This window comes from Salvelinus fontinalis, unplaced genomic scaffold, assembly GCF_029448725.1.
Source record: "Salvelinus fontinalis isolate EN_2023a unplaced genomic scaffold, ASM2944872v1 scaffold_0043, whole genome shotgun sequence".
NCBI classification, from domain to species: domain Eukaryota; kingdom Metazoa; phylum Chordata; class Actinopteri; order Salmoniformes; family Salmonidae; genus Salvelinus; species Salvelinus fontinalis.
Window position 1 is genome coordinate 173,190 of NW_026600252.1, and position 19,623 is coordinate 192,812.

At 42.2% G+C, this 19,623-nt stretch overlaps 1 protein-coding gene across 5 annotated transcripts in view; it reads left to right on the top strand.

Moving 5' to 3' along the window:
* Window positions 1–8,649, top strand: part of LOC129842484 (ral GTPase-activating protein subunit beta-like) — an 81,897-nt gene extending 73,248 nt beyond the window's left edge. For all 5 annotated transcript variants that reach the window (XM_055911050.1, XM_055911051.1, XM_055911047.1 and 2 more), the window contains exons 27-30: window positions 801–906; window positions 1,152–1,230; window positions 2,478–2,626; window positions 3,309–8,649. In XM_055911050.1, the coding sequence (XP_055767025.1) occupies window positions 801–906; window positions 1,152–1,230; window positions 2,478–2,626; window positions 3,309–3,523 (549 nt within the window). In that variant the 3' untranslated portion in view covers window positions 3,524–8,649. The remainder of the gene's footprint in view (window positions 1–800; window positions 907–1,151; window positions 1,231–2,477; window positions 2,627–3,308) is intronic.
* The last annotated feature ends 10,974 nt before the right edge of the window (window positions 8,650–19,623 follow it).

Genomic DNA, 19,623 nt, shown 5'->3' on the forward strand with positions numbered 1-19,623 from the left:
GTGGTTTGAGCCCTGAATGCTGATTGGCTGAAAGCCGTGGTATATCACACCATATACCACAGGTGTGAGAAAACATTTAATTTTACAATTCTAATTACGTTGGTAACTACTTTATAATAGCAATAAGGCACCTTGGGGGTTTGTGGTATATGGCCAATATACCACGGCTAAGGGCTGTATCCAGGCATTGCGTTATGCATAAAAACATAACGCTTAAATATATTTGGGATATATGTTTTTCCCCCTCAAATTTTTAAGCTAACTAGGGGTGTGCATTTTTTTTCTCCAATTCAAGCACTAATAATAGCTAGGCAAAACTTTGTAAAGGTCTCAACGTTATGTTTTTGTAAAAGCCCCATATTTGTTTTTGATTTTCTGCTCTTTTGCACACCAATATTTTTACTTGCACATCCTCATCTGCACATCTATCACTCCAGTGTAAATTGCTAAATTGTAATTACTTTGCCACTATTGGCCTATTTATTGCCTTAAATCCTTAAGTTGCACACACTGTATACAGATTTTTCTATTGTGTTATTGACTGTGCGGTTGTTTACCCCATGTGTAACTCTGTGTTGTTTTTGTCGCACTGCTTTGCTTTATCTTGGCCAGGTCGCAGTTATAAATTAGAACTTGTTCTCAACTGGCCTACCTGGTTAAATAAAGGTGAAATAAAAAAGAAAGAAAAATGTGCAGGTTGGATTATAGAGACAGTCTGGAATTCAAACATCAACAAAACGCTTTTGTTGTCTTTCCTTTTTCTAGCTTGTTTACATGATTTTGGCTTGTATGTCCCTCAGAGTCCTACGGTGAAGTCTAAGAAGATGCCTCCCGGCAGGACCATCCCTCCAATGGGACCAGAGACCAAAGTACTGGTGGTCTGGGTGGAGCGCTACGATGATATCGGTAGGCTAACCTCCGGCTGCGTCACGCTGAAACTGACCTCAATTGGCAGCCATTTTGGTTCTTTAGAAAATTATTTGATCCAGTTTACGAGTCTATTCTATAGAACTATTCATTTTGAGATTTTATTTAGAAGTATTTTATAGAATGTCCTCATTTCTGGTAATTACTGACTTCAGTTCATCTTAATAGATTTTGTGCACCTAATTTGTTTTAACCGCAGTGTATGTTGAATTATTGTATTGTAGAGAACTTTCCCCTGGCTGACCTGCTGGTAGAGACGAGCACTGGAGTGGAAACCACGGCCAACAGTAGCACCTCAACAAGGTACTACAGGCTCCCATCCATCACTACTCAACACAGAGACTATGCCTGACATTTTTTCCAGCTGTGAAGTCCTTGCTTCCTCCTCCTTCTGTTCCTCGCCTCCCTCTCAAAGCTCATTGGAAAAGAAGGTCAAGGGAGAGACCATTGGATCGTCGAGGATTTGACATTTGACAGCTAGAAACTTTTTCAGACATACTTAGAGTTGAGTCGATAGAGAATTGAACTGAGAAAGCAGTTGCTACAACAATTATGGTACATTGCAGATTTGAGGGATTCTCAATCAGTCAAACAATATTGTCTTTTACTTATTCATATTCATGAAGTGGTCATATGTTTTTTTTAGCAAGCGAGGGTGACAATGATAAGGACAAAACCCTAGAAATAAAAGTATCCTCTTCTGACATTCTAGGTAGAAGCTCCAAGTATATACCACCACCAAGACCAGACAGTTGTCTTTTACAGCAAAGTCCTGTACAAATGGCATGTATTATTAAGTCAGTGCAAGGTGTAGTGATGTGGGCTCAGCATGGTGGCGGGGGGACCAACGGAGTCAGGCGAGTACTAGTGTTTATGTAGCAGAGACAGGGCAGTGTAGGTCAGGGGGCTGGGGATCTTGCCAGATCAGCATATAGAACAGGAGACAGGCGCAAGGGGTCGAACTAGAGGCCGTACCGAACCAAAGCCTAGCTAATGTGGATGGTGGCTGACCTCAGAAGGCAGGATGGTAAGAGGTGCTCATAGCGCCTCTGCAGCGGGGACAGTGTCTCATATCTGCTCTGTTCCACCTTTCTTCTCTCCCTCGTCGTCCGATCTGCCTCTCTCTCCCTCTTTCTCAAGTCAATTTTATGTCATATGCGCCGAATACAACAGGTGTAGACTTTACTGTAAAACGCTTGCTTATGAGCACTTTCCCTACAATGCAGAGTTAAAAAGACAAAAAGTAACACAATAAAATAACAATAATGAGACTATATACTAGGAGTACCGGTACTGAGTCAAGGTGAAGTGGTACGAGGTAATTGAGGTAATATGTACATGTATGTTGGTAAAGAAGTGACTGGCCAATCAGGATCGATAATAAACAGAGTAGCAGCAGTGTGTGTGTGTGTGTATTGGACGGTCAGTGTAATATGTGTGAGTGGAGTCCAGTGAGTGTGCATAGAGCCGTTGCAAGAGAGGCACATTAATTTCTACCTCTCTCTCTATGCCTGTCCAACCCTCTTCCTCCTCCTCCCCCCCTTCCTCAGACCCACGACGTCCGGTCAGGATGTGCAGGTGATCTTCATCCACCCTCTGAAGACGGGCCTGTTCCGGATCCGCCTGCATGGGGCCCTGGGAAAGTTCAGCATGGTCGTCCCCCTGGTGGACGGCATGGTAGTCAGCAGGAGGTCACTAGGTGAGAGAGGTTGGGGGTGAGGAGGTGTTTTGGGGAAGGGGTGTGTTTAAAGGTATGGGTAGGGGTGAAAGGTGTGTGTGAGCTATCACGATGACTTGTGACTAGTACAACTGTGTGTGTGTGTGTGTGTGTGTGTGTGTGTGTGTGTGTGTGCGTGCGAGAGCAAACTGCCAGTGTCTGCAAGAGATGCTGCACTCTTCAACAGTGATGGCTGACATACAGTATCACTGTTGAGGAATATAAATTAGTTATGCCAGAGAGAGAGATTGCTACCAGGTGATGATCTTAGAGACCCCAGTCCCCGCTTCTCTTCTTCACACATGCCAAATGTGGGTGTGAGTCATCCCAGATGCAGATGCTTAGCATCAGGCCTAGCTCCACCACGTCTCTCTCCAAGTCGGTGCTGAGCCATTGGTCGCCTCTCTCCCTGTCTTCTATTCCCTCTTTTCTCTCGCTCTGAGTTCCTGGTGAGGCAGACAGTAATAATATATGCAGTTTAGCAGACGCTTTTATCCAAAGCGACTTAGTCATGTGTGCATAGATATGGGTGGTCCCGGGAAATCAACCCACTATCCTGGCTCTGCAAGTGCCACATTCAACTGTGTGTGTGTCTCTCCCTCCCACCCCCCCCCCCCATCTCACCACTCACTCACTCTCTCCCTCCCTCCCAACTCTGTCTCAGGGTTCCTGGTAAGGCAGACAGTGATCAACGCGTGCCGGCGGAAGCGGCTGGAGAGTGACTCGTACAACCCGCCACACGTGCGTCGGAAACAGAAGATCGCTGAGGTGGTGAACCGCTACCGCAACAAGCAACTGGAGCCCGAGTTCTACACCACGCTCTTCCAGGAAGTTGGCGTGAGCAGCCTCGACCGTGACCCCACCCCCGATGAACTTTGAAATTTCACCTCCCTCCCCACAAGGACTGCAAAGATTCTTTATATTTATAAATTGTTTCTCTTCTTCTTTACTTTGTTATTTATATTATCAGCACTTGGTGGCCACGTTCCAAGTCGACAATTTTGTTTTTTCCCACCCCGCGCTGCAACACTGCTCATCTGCAACTTACTCTAGTTCTACCCAAGCCTTGTAGGACTCTTTGATTGAGTCTGGTTGTGGCACTAACCTCACCTGGCGAGGTGTCAGGCTTGTGCAAAGGAAGCACCTTTAGCTGTGAGGAGAGGGTATATGCTTAAACAACTGACTATTAACTTGTGACACGGCACGTGGCAAAGTGATTGCTGTCGGCGCTCAATTCAAAATGGCTTCCACTCTGTGGCTGTGACTAGTTCCCACAGCCGTCTCACTGTGGTTTTTCAAGTCCGATTCTTCTGTTTGCTTTTCTATGAAATGCATCAGTCTGTCCATTTCCCATATCTAACAGTTTTTTTGTTTATTTGTTGTTGGTCTGGAATGGAAAAGAGCGGTCGAAACATCCAACTTTTTCATTGACTAAACAACGACACTACAAAAACTAATATTGACAAAACTCAAATCTCACTTCAGTAAATTGTCATTTTTTGACTTTTGGTTCTCTCTTCCCACATACATAATTGTACCAGTTAGCGAAAATGTAGAATTCTGCTTTTAATTTAAATCTCAGGTAGTTTGAGCCTTTTATATTCATCGGTATCTGGGTTGTTTTCTTTAGGCACGAAAAGGAAAAAAATATATACTTAAATAGGGAGAGAGTAGCGGAACAAGTGTGTTTCCCATTGCAAAGCATTTAGCTAGAGTGCCCTAATGAATGCGACCCTGGTAATGTACTCAATGCACTCCCAACCAACTGTGACTAGAGTCTGCTTTCAATAATGGACTCTTTTGGCATAGAGAAAATACGTCACTGCCTACGCCACTACTTTATCCGCTTGAATAAAATCCAAAATAGTAGCTAGCGAGATGAAGATCACGGAGGTCATTTTTAACAAGTGCATTTCGCAAGTGGCTAGTTTGCGTCAACTACCTTAATTGAAACCCCTGCCTGCCAACTGATTTTGAATTGTAACGTGCTGGCATGTCTGCCTCGTCATTTTTTGGGAGAGTCCCCGGATATTTGTTTATTTGTGTTTATTTTCTTATCGACGTATGCAGCGACGTACAGTAGTTCCTCTACGCCTAAATGTTCCATCATTAAAACCAGACCCCAGTCACTGTGTCGCCGAGGGTCAGCTTTTCGAGACTAACTGACCTTGTTGTAGGCATTATTCACTTTTAGTGCACTCGAAAACGTGTGGCATTTCACATTCACTGAAGCTGATGGTAGTCTCGATATGGAACTTCAGGAAGTCAAAATCACTGATGGATTCTACTTTTTTTGGTATGGAATCTTTTATTGGTTTGTTTCTTCCCGTATCAGATAAAAATGCAAAATATGTATAAAATACATTTTGATTATTGATATAAAAGGTGAGTTTCAGTTGATTGTTTGTTATTCACAGTTGGAAAAATTATCATGTTGGATGATTAAAAAAAATGATTTGCCACGAGCACTGTGTTTAACATCCCATTCCAGATGTGATACTTCAGAAGCTGATGCATGCCGAACATTTTATGTCTATAATATTTCCATGCCAATATGTCCAGTCTAAAATCAAAATTCAGAGCATTAAGTCACTAATGTGTCGCTGCAGAGGTTGTACTCATCATTTTTTCCCACCAATTAGTGTCTTTATTTGTGCTCGACTTCATTCGAGACGTCATAACAACTCATCGCTATTAAGGGCTGAAACATCAGTTTTATCAAGTTATTTTTGCAATGTTCTGTTAAGGGTTGGACGGATGCAACTGACGCCTCGTTCACTACTGTATATGTCACTGGATCTGTCTTGGACACTGATTTTTATACATTGAACAAAAAATATAAACTCAACATGCAACAATTTAAGATGTTACTCAGTTACAGTTCATATAAGGAAATCAGTTAATGAAAATAAATTATTTAGGCCCTAATCTATGGATTTCACATGACTGGGAATACAGATATGCAGCTGTTGGTCACATATACAGTGCATTCAGAAAGAATTCAGACCCCTTGACTTTTTCCACATTTTGTTACGTTACAGCCTTATCCTAAAATGGATGAAATAATTTTTTCCCTCATTAATCTACACACAATACCCCATATTGACAAAGCAAAAATAGTTTTTTTGCAGCCTTGAGTCTTCTTGTGTATGACTCTACAAGCTTGGCACACCTGTTTTTGGGGAGTTTCTCCTGTTCTTCTCTGCAACTCCTCTCAAGCTCTTTCAGGTTGGATGGGGAGCGTCGCTGGGCAGCTATTTTCAGGTCTCTCCAGAGATGTGAGAGGATTCAAGTCCGGGCTCTGGCTGGGCCACTCAAGGACATTCAGAGACTTGTCCCGAAGCCACTCCTGTGTTGTCTTGGCTGTGTGCTTAGGGTTGTTGTCCTGTTTGAAGGTGAACCTTCACCCCAGTTTGAGGTCCTGAGTGCTCGGAACAGGTTTTCATCAAGGATCTCTCTGTACTTTGCTCCGTTCATCCTTCCCTCAATCCAGACTAGTCTCCCAGCCCCTGCTGTTGAAAAACATGCCGACAGCATGATGCTGTCACCACCATGCTTCACTGTAGGGATGGTGCCAGATTTCCTCCAGACGTGAGGCTTGGCATTCAGGCCAAAGAGTGCATACTTAGTTTTATCAGACCAGAGAATCTTGTTAGGTACCTTTTGACAAACTCCAAGCGGGCTGTCATGTTCCTTTTTCTGAGGAGTGGCTTCTGTCTGGCCACTCCACCGTAAAGGCCTGATTGGTGGAGTGCTGCAGAGATGGTTGTCCTTCTGGAAGGTTCTCCCATCTCCACAGAGGAACTCTGGAGCTCTGTCAGAGTGACAATTGGTCACATCCCTGACCAAGGCCCTTCTCCCCCGATTGCTCAGTTATACCGGGCGGCCAGCTGTAGGAAGAGTCTTGGTGGTAACAAACTTCTTCCATTGAAGAAAGATGGAGGCCACTGTGTTCTTGGGGACCTTCAATGCAGCAGAAATGTTTTGGTACCCTTCCCCAGATCTGTGCCTTGACACAATCCTGTCTCGGAGCTCTACGGACAATTCCTTTGACCTCATGGCTTCATTTTTGCTCTGACATGCACTGTCAACTGTAGGACCTTATATAGACAGGTGTGTGCCTTTCCAAATCAAGGTCAATCAATTGAATTTACCACAGGTGGACTCCAATCAAGTTGTAGAAACATCAAGGATGATCAATGGAAACAGGATGCACCTGAGCTCAATTGAGTCTCATAGCAAAGGGTCTGAATACTTATGTAAATAGGGTATGAATCAAAAAAACAGTCAGTATCTGGTGTGACCACCATTGGCCTCATGCAGCGCAACACATCTCCTTTGCATAGATTTGATCAGGCTGTTGATTGTGGCCTGTGGAATGTTGTTCTACTCCTCTTCAATGGCTGTGGGAAGTTTCTGGATATTGGTGGGAACTGGAACACGCTGTCATACACGTTGATCCAGAGCATCCCAAACATGCTCAATGTGTGACATGTTGGGTGAGTATGCAGGCCATGGATGAACTGGAAATGTTTTTAGATTGTGTACAGATCCTTGCGACATGGGGCCGTGCATCATCATTCTGAAACATGAATGGCACAACAATGGGCCTCAGGATCTCGTCACAGTATCTATGTGCATTCAAATTGCCATCAATAAAATGCATTGTGTTCATTGTCTGTAGCTTATCCCTGGCATACCATAACCCCACCGCCACCATTGTTCACTCTGTTCACAACGTTGACATCAGCAAACCTCTCTCCCACACAACGCCATATTAATCCGTGAAGAGTACACTTCCCAGCATGCCAGTGGCCATCGAAGGTGAGCATTTGCCCACTGAAGTCGGTTACGATGCCAAATTGCAGTCGGGTCAAGACCCTGGTGAGGACAATGAGCACGCAGTTCAGCTTCCCTGAGACGGTGTCTGAGAGTTTGTGCAGCCCAGATCCTGGGCTGGTGTAGTTACACGCGGTCTGTGGTTGTGAGGCCGGTTGGACGTAATAATTCTCTAAAACAAGGTTGGAAGTGGCTTATGGTAGAGAAATGAACATTCAATTCTCTGGTAAAAGCTCTGGTGGACATTCCTGCAACTTTACATGTTGCGTTTAGATTTTGGTCAGTATAAATCTGTTTTTTATATGTAAAATAATACAGATCTTTTGCATGATATTTGAGGTGGTGTGACATTTGGATTTTCTGAAAATAAGATTTCCTCCTCTTTCGTTCCATAGATCACTGATTATGTGTTTCATTTAACTTGAAGAGATCTACATGTTCTTTACTGTTAAAGGAAAAGCTCAATCGTACTAAAGACTGACCAATTTAAAGACTTACTGTATCTGGGGAAGCTAAAAGCTAATTTGAGTTATGTTTTTCCCCCAGAATAATATTAGTAATTTTTTAGGTTATTTGCTTTTTGTCCTGTGTTTTTATGAGGATCAAGAGGGGAAACAAATACCCAGAATGTAAATTCAGTAAAATGTTAGCCCAGTCCCAGATCTGGTTGTGCTGTATTAATTCCAACATAAGAATTTGTGCTTTCCAGCACAAACAGATCTGCGACCAGGCTAGTAAAATGTCGCTTAAGGCATTAATTCTGGTGTCAATTTCCTAGTGTCAAGTTTTTTTAATCTGGAATGTCCACTCTATTGCTAATCAAATGGCTTCAATTAATATCAATTATCAAATTAAATCGATACTCTAGCCAGCTATTGTGCTCTGCAAATATTCTACCATCTCGATGGAGCCACATGGAACTGAACTAGATTTTGTCCTGTTCTTCGTAAACGCCTAATTTTGTTCTGTAAATATTGAAGGTATAAACTTGAATAAAGTTGGAAGATATGTACATACTGAGCGTACATTTCAGTCGTCTGTCCCTCCACGAAAGGCACAAAAATGGCTTGTTTGTATTTATGCCGTTTTATTATGTGTCCATAAGAAACACATTGAATATTGAATGTAACACAATGTAACGAATAAAGATTTTAATTAACTTCTTATGATTTTTATGCTGTGTGGTTCTCTTCTTACACAGTTGTAGTTCAAATAGTCTGTTTCTATCACTTTTTAAACAAACAGAACTTGATGAGCAGAAAACACAGACAATGATGAACTCATGTTATTTCATACCTTTCTGTGTTGCCTGAGAGTTGACCGACCATGCTTAAACAAATGTTTTAACCTTTCCAAAACTTAGTGTTTCACCTAAACTGCCCTACTCAGACTTAGTGGTAGTCACGCCCATAAAAATGTAATTACAGTAGAATTATAGTAATTGTTTTACGTAGTCATATGGGGCTATAACTTTATGTTCTCATATGAATAGGCCAATAAAAGCGTAGGCCAGTTGGAATTTATGTTAATCTCCCATTCCAAATAAAGATAGGAATTATAAACCGGTAGACACTGATCTTGGGTCAGTTTTGCATTTTCCCACTAAGGGTTAGGATTAGTAATGCTAGATAAAAGCTGATCCTAGGGGAAAAGTTACCCCTTAGGCAACAATCTATCTTTGTGTGACGAGCCAGTGGGGGGCAGCAGAGAATCAAGTTGTATTGGTCATGCTTTGTAAACAACAGGTGTAGACTAACATTTAAATGCTTACTTACGGTCCTTTTACAACACTTCAAGATAGAAATACAAATTAGAAATAGTGAGATGAGGAATAAATACACAGTTAGTAAAAATACCATGGCTATAGTGCATTCGGAAAGTATTCAGACCCCTTGACTAACATTTTGTTACTTCAATTTTTTTTAAATGTAACCTTTGTTTAACTAGGCAAGTCAGTTAAGAACAAATTTTTATTTACAATGACAGCCAAACCTTCCCCTAACCCGTACAACGCTGGGCCAATGTGCGCTGCCCTATGAGACTTCCGATCACGGCTGTTTGTGATACAGTCCGGAATCGAACCAGGGTCTGTAGTGACGCCTAGCACTGAGATGCAGTTCCTTAGTTCACTCAGGAGCTGAGTGAACTGGTTCGATTCCGGACTGTATCACAGAACTGTCTAAGGAACCGCCACTCTCACCGCGCCACTCAGGTCTTATTCTAAAATTGATTAAATGATGAGGAAAAAACATAAATCCACACAATACCCTATCATGACAAAATGAAAACAGGTTTTTAGACATTTTTGCAAATGTATTAAAAATAAAAAACAGAAACCTTATTTACATAAGTATTCAGACCTTTTGCTATGATACTTGAAATTGAGCTCAGGTGCATCCTGATTATCCTTCAGATGTTTCTACAACTTGATTGGAGTCCACCTGTGGTAAATTCAATTGATTGGACATGATTTGGAAAGGCACACACCTGTCTATATAAGGTCCCACAGTTGACAGTACATGTCAGAACAAAAACCAAGCCATAAGGTCGAAGGAATTGTCTGTAGAGCTCCGAGACAGGATTGTGTCGAGGCACAGATCTGGGGAAGGGTACCAAAAAAATTTGGCAGCATTGAAGGTCCCCAAGAACACAGTGAACTCCATCATTAAATGGAAGAAGTTTGGAACAACCAAGACTCTTCCTAGAGCTGGCCGCCCGGGGCAAACTCAGCAAAAAAACGTTTGCGTCGAGAGTTAAGTTCCTTAGTGTCCACATCACCAACAAACTATCATGGTCCAAACACACCAAGACAGTCGTGAAAAGGGCACGACAACCTCTTTTCCCCTCAGGAGACTGAAAATATTTGAATGGTTCCCCAGATCTTCAAAAAGTTCTACTGCTGCACCATCGAGAGCATCCTGACCGGTTGCATCACCGGCGCTACAGAGGGTAATGCGTACAATTAATCAAATGTCCACCCGGACTATTTACATTGACCCTCCCCCCCAACTACTCGCTTTTTATTATCACTTTAACCCTACCTACATGTACAAATTACCTCGACTAACCTGTATCCCCCCACATTGACTCGGTACCGGTACCCCCTGTATAAAGCCTCGTTTTTGTTATTTTATTGCGTTAACCTTTTTATTATTTTTTACTTTAGTTTATTTCCTAAATATTTTCTTAACTATTTGTTAATCTGCATTGTTGGTTACAGGCTTCTAAGTAAGCATTTCACGGTGAGGTGAAATACCTGTTGTATTTGGTCAATGTGACAAATATAATGTTATTTGAAAAGTATTCAATAGACATGTATAAAAGCAACAGATACCATTAATAAGAAGGGGCTAGAAGCATCTTATTTGGTGAGCTACCGAGTGGCTAGGACAGGCAAGCCCCATACTATTATGGAGGACTTAATTCTTCCTGCTGCCGCGGATATGGCTGGGAAAAGGCCCCAAAAAACTACACAGACAATGCCTTCATCAAACGCTGTTTCACGACAAATCAGTGACATGACAGGAGATGTTTTGAAACAATTACTGCTTCAGCTGGATGAGTCAACAGACGTGGCGGGCCTGGCACAGCTCCTGGTATATGTCCATTACATTTATGGGGGGTCAATTAAGGAAGACATCCTCTTCTGCAAACCACTGGAAACCAGGACAACAGGAAAATGGACTTTGGTGGTCAAGATGTGTTGGTATCTGTACTGATGGCGCAAAAGCCATGACAGGGAGACGTAGTGGAGTGGTAACGCGCGTGCAAGCAGTTGCTCCCGACGCCAATTGGGTACACTGCAACATCCACCGAGAGGCTCTTGCTGCCAAGGGAATGCCTGACAGCTTGAAACACGTTTTGGACACGACAGAAAAAATGGTTAACTTTGTTAAAGCAAGGCTCCTGAACTCTTGTGTATTTTCTGCATTATGCAATGATATGGGCAGTGACCATGTATCACTTTTACAACATACAGAAGTGCGCTGGTTATCAATGGGCAAAGTATTGACACGTTTTTTGAAATGAGAGACGAGCTTAAAGTTTTCTTTACTGACCATAATTTTCACTTATCTGACTGCTTGCATGATGACAAGTTTCTCACACAACTGGCCTATCTGGGTGATGTTTTTTCTCGCCTGAATGATCTGGATCTAGGATTACAGGGACTCTCTGCAACTATATTAAATGTGCGGGACAAAATTGAGGCTATGATTAAGAAGTTGGAGCACTTTTCTGTCTGCATTAATAAGGACAACACACAGGTCATTACATCATTGTATGATTTTTGAGTGCAAATTAACTCAAGCTTATGGACCATGTCAAATGTGATATTGCGAAGCAACTGAGTGAGCTGGGTGCGCAATTACACAGGTACTTTCCAAAAACAGACGACACAAACAACTGGATTCATTCGCTATCTGTTTCATTCCCTGCCTCCAGTCAACTTACCGATATCTGAACAAGAGAGCCTCATCAAAACTTCAACATGCGGTTCTGTGAAAATTGAATTTAATCAGAAGCCACTGGCAGATTTCTGGACAGGGCTGTGCTCAGAGTTTCTTGCCTTGGAAAATTGGGGTGTTAAGACGCTGATGACCTTTGCAACCACGTGCCAAAAAAAGAAACGTCCTCTCACTGTCAACTGCGTTTATTTTCAGAAAACTTAACTTAACATGTGTAAATATTTGTATGAACATAACAAGATTCATTAACTGAGTTTCTGTCTGAACAAGTTCCACAGACATGTGACTCACAGAAATTGAATAATGTGTCCCTGAACAAAGGGGGGGTCAAAATCAAAAGTAACAGTCAGTATCTGGTGTGGCCACCAGCTGCATTAAGTACTGCAGTGCATCTCCTCCTCATGGACTGCACCAGATTTGCCAGTTATTGCTGTGAGATGTTACCCCACTCTTCCACCAAGGCACCTGCAAGTTATTGGACATTTCCGGGGGTGAATGGCCCTAGCCCTCACTCTCCGATCCAACATGTCCAAGATGTGCTCAATGGGATTGAGATCCGGGTTTTTCGCTGGCCATGGCAGAACACTGACATTCCTGTCTTGCAGGAAATCACGCACAGAATGAGCAGTATGGCTGGTGGCATTGTCATGCTGGAGGGTCATGTCAGGATGAGCCTGCAGGAAGGGTACCACATGAGGGAGGAGGATGTCTTCCCTGTAATGCACAGCGTTGAGATTGCCTGCAATGACAACAAGCTCAGTCCGATGATGCTGTGACACACCGCCCCAGACCATGACGGACCCTCCACCTCCAATCGATCCCGCTCCAGAATACAGGCCTCAGTGTAACGCTCATTCCTTCGACGATAAACGCAAATCCGACCATCACCCCTGCTGAGACAAAACCGCGACTCGTCAGTGAAGAGCATTTTTTGCCAGTCCTGTCTGGTCCAGCGACGGTGGGTTTGTGCCCATAGGCGACGTTGTTGCCGGTGATGTCTGGTGAGGACCTGCCTTACAACAGGCCTAAAAGCCCTCAGTCCAGCCCTTCTCAGCCTATTGCGGACAGTCTGAGCACTGATGTCCCGCAGGTGTGAAGTTTGGATGTACCGAGCCTGTGCAGGTGGTGTTACACGTGGTCTGCCACTGTGGGGACGATCAGCTGTCTGTCCTGTCTCCCTGTAGCACTGTCTTAGGCATCTCACAGTACGGACATTGCAATTTATTGCCCTGGCCACATCTGCAGTCCTCATGCCTTCTTGCAGCATGCCTAAGGCACGTTCACGCAAATGAGCAGGGACCCTGGGCATCTTTCTTTTGGTGTTTTCGGAATCAGTAGAAAGGCCTCTTTAGTGTCCTAAGTTTTCATAACTGTGACCTTAATTGCCTACCGTCTGTAAGCTGTTAGTGTCTTAACGACGATTCCACAGGTGCATGTTCATTAATTGTGTATGGTTAATTGAAAAAGCATGGGAAACCCTTTACAATGAAGATCTGTTAAGTTATTTGGATTTTTACCAATTATCTTTGAAAGACAGGGTCCTGAAAAAGGGCTGTTTCTTTTTTTGCTGAGTTTATGTGAGAGTGGATTCTCGGCCCTCACTAGCATGAAAACTAAATACAGGCAAATTATTTAATACTGAGACTCTCTCCAATACAACCCAACACTGCAGAGTTAAATGTGCATCCTTTCCAGAACACCCTTCTCATTAACCTGTGGTGAGTTATTCACAATTTTCGATGAACAAATAAGGTTTTATATGTAAGATGGTTAGAGCAAAGTATTGATTATTATATTATTATTTGTGCCCTGGTCCTATAAGAGGTCTTAGTCACTTCCCACGAGCCGGGTTGTGACAAACTCACAATCATTCTTAAGTTTAATAAATGTATCTTATAGTGTGTGTTTGGCAGAATTACAATGATGGCAAAAAACAACATTTGAGAGTGCGCTGACCCTGGTGCTAGAGGGGGTACGTAGCTGGAGGTTGAATGTTTGAAGGGGTACGGGACAATACAAAGTTTGGGAACCTCTGGTCTATTGGTATAAGACATGCTTAAAAAAATGATGTCCAGCAAGTTATTCTAGTCTATCTTTTCCTGCATGGAACTCCAAGAGCTAAGGAGCGTTTTTTAAGGTTAGGCCAGTGGAGAGTCAAAGGCAACAAGTTAGAAGCTTATTATGCATAACCCATCATTAATTAGACAAATATAAGGCTAATACTGCATTGAATGTATTACCTGAAAGAGGTAGGCTAGAATATATATATATATATATATATAGGGCTATATATCAATCTTGAACAGGATTATCTATTTTGGATGCAATTTGAATGGAGTTGATGGAGAGACAGAAAGACTGCGAGAGAGTGATCATGTGTGCACTGTTTAAAGGAATGATATTCGAATGATAGGCTGTTTTAAAACTCTGGGGCGGCAGGTAGCCTAGTGGTTAGAGCATTGGACTAGTAACCGAAAGGTTGCAAGATCCAATACCCGAGCTGACAATGTAAAAATCTGTCGTTCTGCCCCTGAACAAGGCAGTTAGTCCACTGTTCCTAGGCCATCATTGAAAATAAGAATTTGTTCTTAACTGACTTGCCTAGTTAAATAAAGGTAAAAAAATAAAAAATAATAAAATGTATATATAATCTTTGCAATTAAAAAAACAAGGTGACCCCTGAAAGCCAGATGGAGATGGATAAATTACACTCAAATGTGGTCTTTATATTACTGTAGCATAGCCTATCACAAGAAAAAAAGTTACCATGATGAGCGATACTGTAGGTCTATATGCATTGTGAACAGTGCTCTACACAGAGATGGGCTGTCTGTCCCCACCCTGCGCATTGATTCATCATGCATAGGCCGTAGAGAAGCCAGATTTAGACATTGCATGAAATTTAAGTTACATTTCACGCCATGCTGTTCATATAAATAATTTATTAGAATTAACCAGTTTCTCAGTGTGTTTTTGGGCGGTTTTTGGGCGGTAAATCCCGGTGGATCTCGGAAACCAGGTTCCCTCCATCCAACCCTAGTGTGAATATTTTCTGATGGCACTTTACCTTGTCCTTAGGACCATAAATGTAAAGTGAAATGTGAGCTGATACCATAACGGCAATGTATCTAAACAACACAACGTTGTCCTCAAAACAACGCACCTAACGCATGGTTTCTCTTCTCTATGGTTTTTAAGTGGTCCCCGCGGCCTTCACACACAGCCCTATGCAGCTCAAGAGTGTTAATTCACACTCACAGCAGCTCATAACGCCTAGAATTGGTGTGAGCGGGGGGGGGGGTGGCTAACTATGCAGGTAACCTTCAAATAACTACACTCCTTTTTTTAAATCATTCATTCTGAGCCAGTTGGAATATTGCCAAATAGAACGACGGAGCATATTATACCGCACAGTTATTTATAAAGCATTATAAGGCCTCGTGCTCAATGCATTAATACTGTATGCTCAAAGTAAAGTGTTACCATTAAGGCCATACAACATAGCTGGTAGGAATGTGACAGACAGAATGTGACAGTGTTTGTAGATTAACATAGATGATGAGAGACAGGGAGGCTGCACAAAATGACATTGAGCAGGTTCTGTACAAAGGTAAGATTTGAACAAAGCTAAATTGGTAAGATTTAAATATTTTCATCTGTAGCTGCAGTTTTAGTGGCTTATATTTAAGCAATAAGGCCCGGGGGGGTGTAGTAAATGGTCAATATACCATGGCTAAGGACTGTTCTTATGCACGATGCAACGCAGAGTGCTAGGACACAGTCCTTAGCCGTGGAATATTGGGCATATATCACAAACCCCCGAGGTGCCTTATAAACTGGTTACCAACGTAATTAGAGTAGTAAAGATAAATGTTTTATCATACCCATGGTACATGGTCTGATATACCACGGCTTTCAGCCAATCAGCATTCAGGGACCGAACCACCAAATTTACAATCCATGACATACTCTCTAGCTGTACTTAAAAGCATGGCAATGCTTTCTGTAGCGGAGTTTGGTGAGAAATGCTAGAAGATATATAGTCTGTGTCTCAAATATACAGTCTCTATCCCCTATATAGTGCACTACTTTTGACCAGATATAGTTAACTAAATAACTGAATGTTTTTCAAACAGTCAATCTCCAGCCATACTGATGCCGGAGGAATTTTTATCCACTATTCTTCATATTCTACATGAATACCGGTAACCAAGGTAAACATTGTCAGAGACAACAACTCCCCCTGTTTGGGTAAGAAGATGCTGTATCATTTGCTTTTTCAATTTAGGTATTGAACAATCCACCTGGGGACTTCACTATTCCACAGTAGTCTTTACCTCCAAATCCAGATTGAAATCCAGTGTGTGTCTGTTATACTCTTATTAGGCTGTGTACAGTACACCTACGACAGTATCTATCCCAAGGGACATTCAGACAAATTTGCTGAGTCATGGTCTGCCTCTTGGGGAGTAGTTTATCGTTATTTACGTTCCTCCTCCACCTCCCTACCCCCCACTGTACGCTCCTGCTGAATATGCACCCCCCTCACCACGTCCACAACCTCTGTGGCTGGTCATCCTCTGTGACCCGGTCAACCTCTGTGGCTTGATGCGGCCCCTTCGTCAATGTCAAAACCCCACATTAACTGGCAACCCGCAGTTGACCCCCACAATACCTGGCAACCACAGCAGTGGTATAGCTGCAGTGGTGGTGCTTTGCTTTCTCTCTCCCAGTGTGGGGATGGGTCAGCATCTTGGCAAGGTCTGCAAAGGCCTGGGCCAGTTCCATGCCACATCATCTTAGCCCTCCGAAGCACTGCTGCAACCCGTTATGCTGCACTTTTCTATCCCCAAATCACCCCTTTTCTTCTCAATGTCAGCAGTGTTTCAGCGGATTTTAAAATTAAGAAGGGGGTGGAAAAATGCCCTCTTTTCAATTTTATGCGCACAACTGAAAAGTGGAGGTAAGCTATGGTCCCTGGGACCACAGTGTTGATAAAACCAGGAGGACAGAGAGGATGGAGGGAAAGTACTGCAATATTACATGTTATAAGCAGCCTTTATAATGTCTTATAATAAGGATAATATGATACATTTTATGCACCAAGTCCTTAAAGTAGAACTGACAGCATTTTAGCAACATGAAATCTTATTAAAATTGTTTATATACTACACCCTCGGGAAGAATTACACTTTTTAAAAACATTTTCTCGAAAGCAAGCGCTTATGGTAAGGTAATTTTCATAAATTCTTAATGTTTGGGAATGATGTATACTAAGGCATTTGTGAAAATTCTGTAGCAATATAGCGTGGGAAAGCGGCCGTGCCTTTGGACAATTAATAAAAACTGCAGTAAATAAAACATCTGTCTCGTCCAGGACCGGAGTCTACGTGGACCGGTGCACCATAGCCAACCAGAGCTACAGTAGACCTTTATGCAAAGAAACAATTTGCCACACAGGCTTGCCATCATTCACTTTGAACTGGAATGTGTGTTTACAGGGAGTTGCAACAGTGCGACTTTAGATCATTAGAACGCATTTACCAAAAGCCACAAAATACACCTGAATGGATTTATGCAAATATGTCAGTAACATTTATGCAAACATGTCAATAACATTTGGGAACTTTACAGTCCTATTAATCAAACAACAATAAAAAGGTAGGCTCTCTCTCCCTCAGTAACACACAACAAGATCATCAACGAATGCCAGTCAAAGCAAGATGAGCTAAATACGAAGGAACATTAGATAAACCCTCAAACTTTTTCAGCTAGTTGGCCATCAAAATTACACTGATTAACGATGGGGACGTGTAGCCTACTCGTCCTTCTGCAGCTTGCCTGCACCCAAGCTAACTGGCTAAAGTTGTCTAGCTTGCTACTGCCAGACAAATGAGAGAACACCTCACTCTGAACATTTTACTCGCCCTAGCAGAGCTGGTTAGCTAGACTGTTTACATGTTATCTAGAGAGTTTGTGACTAACTATAAAAAAAAATGTGCCTACATTTACTGTCACCGGTCATATTCAACAGGTGTTGCGCGTTTCTAAATTCATTGTCTCTTCCTTGCCCTTTCTGCTGTTGTCTATGCCCAATAATGTTTGTACCCTGTTTTGTGCTGCTACCATGTGCCATATTGTGTTGCTACCATGCTGTGTTGTTGTCTTAGGTCTCTCTTTATGTAGTGTTGTCTCTCTTGTCGTGATGAGTGTTTTGTTCTATATTTTTATTTAATGTATTTAAATTTTAATCCCAGCCCCCCTGACCCCGCAGGAGGCCTTTTGGTAGGCCGTCATTGTAAATAAGAATTTGTTCTTAACTGACTTGCCTCGTTAAATAAAGATTAAATAAAAATACATTTTAAAAATCGCACAGACAAGAGTGCTCTGAAATCGGAGTAGATAGCCAGAGTGAATTTAGCAGGAGATATGCTAACTGCATAACAGTCTTTCAAGTTCTTGCTAGTTAACCAAATGACGCCTGCATCTCTAGCTGCGTATATACCCACCAAAAAGCGATATTGGGGGGGGGGGGGGGGGAAAGTCCCTCACCCACTCCTCCAATGACATGACATCCTCCTAGCAGCTAGCTAGCTAACGTTAGGCTCTGTGTTTTTAGCTTGCTACATAAATAGATACGCTAGTCTATTAACCACATTATGACTGACTTGTGATCAATGCCCTTACTCGTTTGATCATATTGACATTCCCAGCCTTAGTTACATTTGTTCATTTTTGTCCAAAATATGGAGTAATTGAAAATGAAACAGTGGAGGCAGCAAACAATGTACCAGGCCAGCTGTGATGTAGAACCTGAAAGCAATATTTTTTGGACTACCAAGAAATGTATTGGTGAATTATATTAAATCATGCATTGAACTGCATCCGTCTATTCTGCCAACAATGCCTTGGTGTACGTCATGGAATGTTGAGTCAAATAGAACCTATTTTTAAAACCTCTTAAGTTGGTTTTGTAGCATAAACTGGGAATTTGATATTTTTTACTGTTATTGTTTCATATCTGCAAAGTAGTTAAAACGCTGTCAGTTCCACTTTAACTTTTTCTTTTTAGATAAGACAGTATAAGGGCTCAAAGGTGGGTCATAGGTGCTTATGACAAGTCTCACAATGCATTATAACGCAGTACACCTGCTTACATTAAAGGGGCCCTTTGAGTGAAGTATTACCATTCACTTTTCTTTCACTTCTCTCTTTTTGTGCCCGTATGGTTAATTAAAGCACAGCTTCTATTCATGAGGCCAAACCCTCCTATTTTCTTTATACATCTCCATTTTTTTCCATTTGAAAACAGAAGTCCTGTGGATTTTTTTGCCTGGCCAAGTATTTTTCTGACACTGAAAGAGGTCCACTGATATTTTATTGATTGACTTATCTGGATTCATTACTGCAATATATGCTCCCCAATGTGTTCATTATAGCAATTCTTGCTCCCTTACTAGAAGTTTACAATATCTAACAACGTTCGAGTAAATACCATATGTGAGGGCTAGATTCATTCAGATTAGCGCGGCTCCTGGCGTCGCATTATAAATCCCATGCTGCCGTGTTCACAAGTTTGAACACTGGAATGTGTGGTGTAATCTAAACCTCTACTAGGATGATAGAAATCCCTCATTATTTAGTTGTGAGTGTCATTATTTCGCAGTAGCCCAC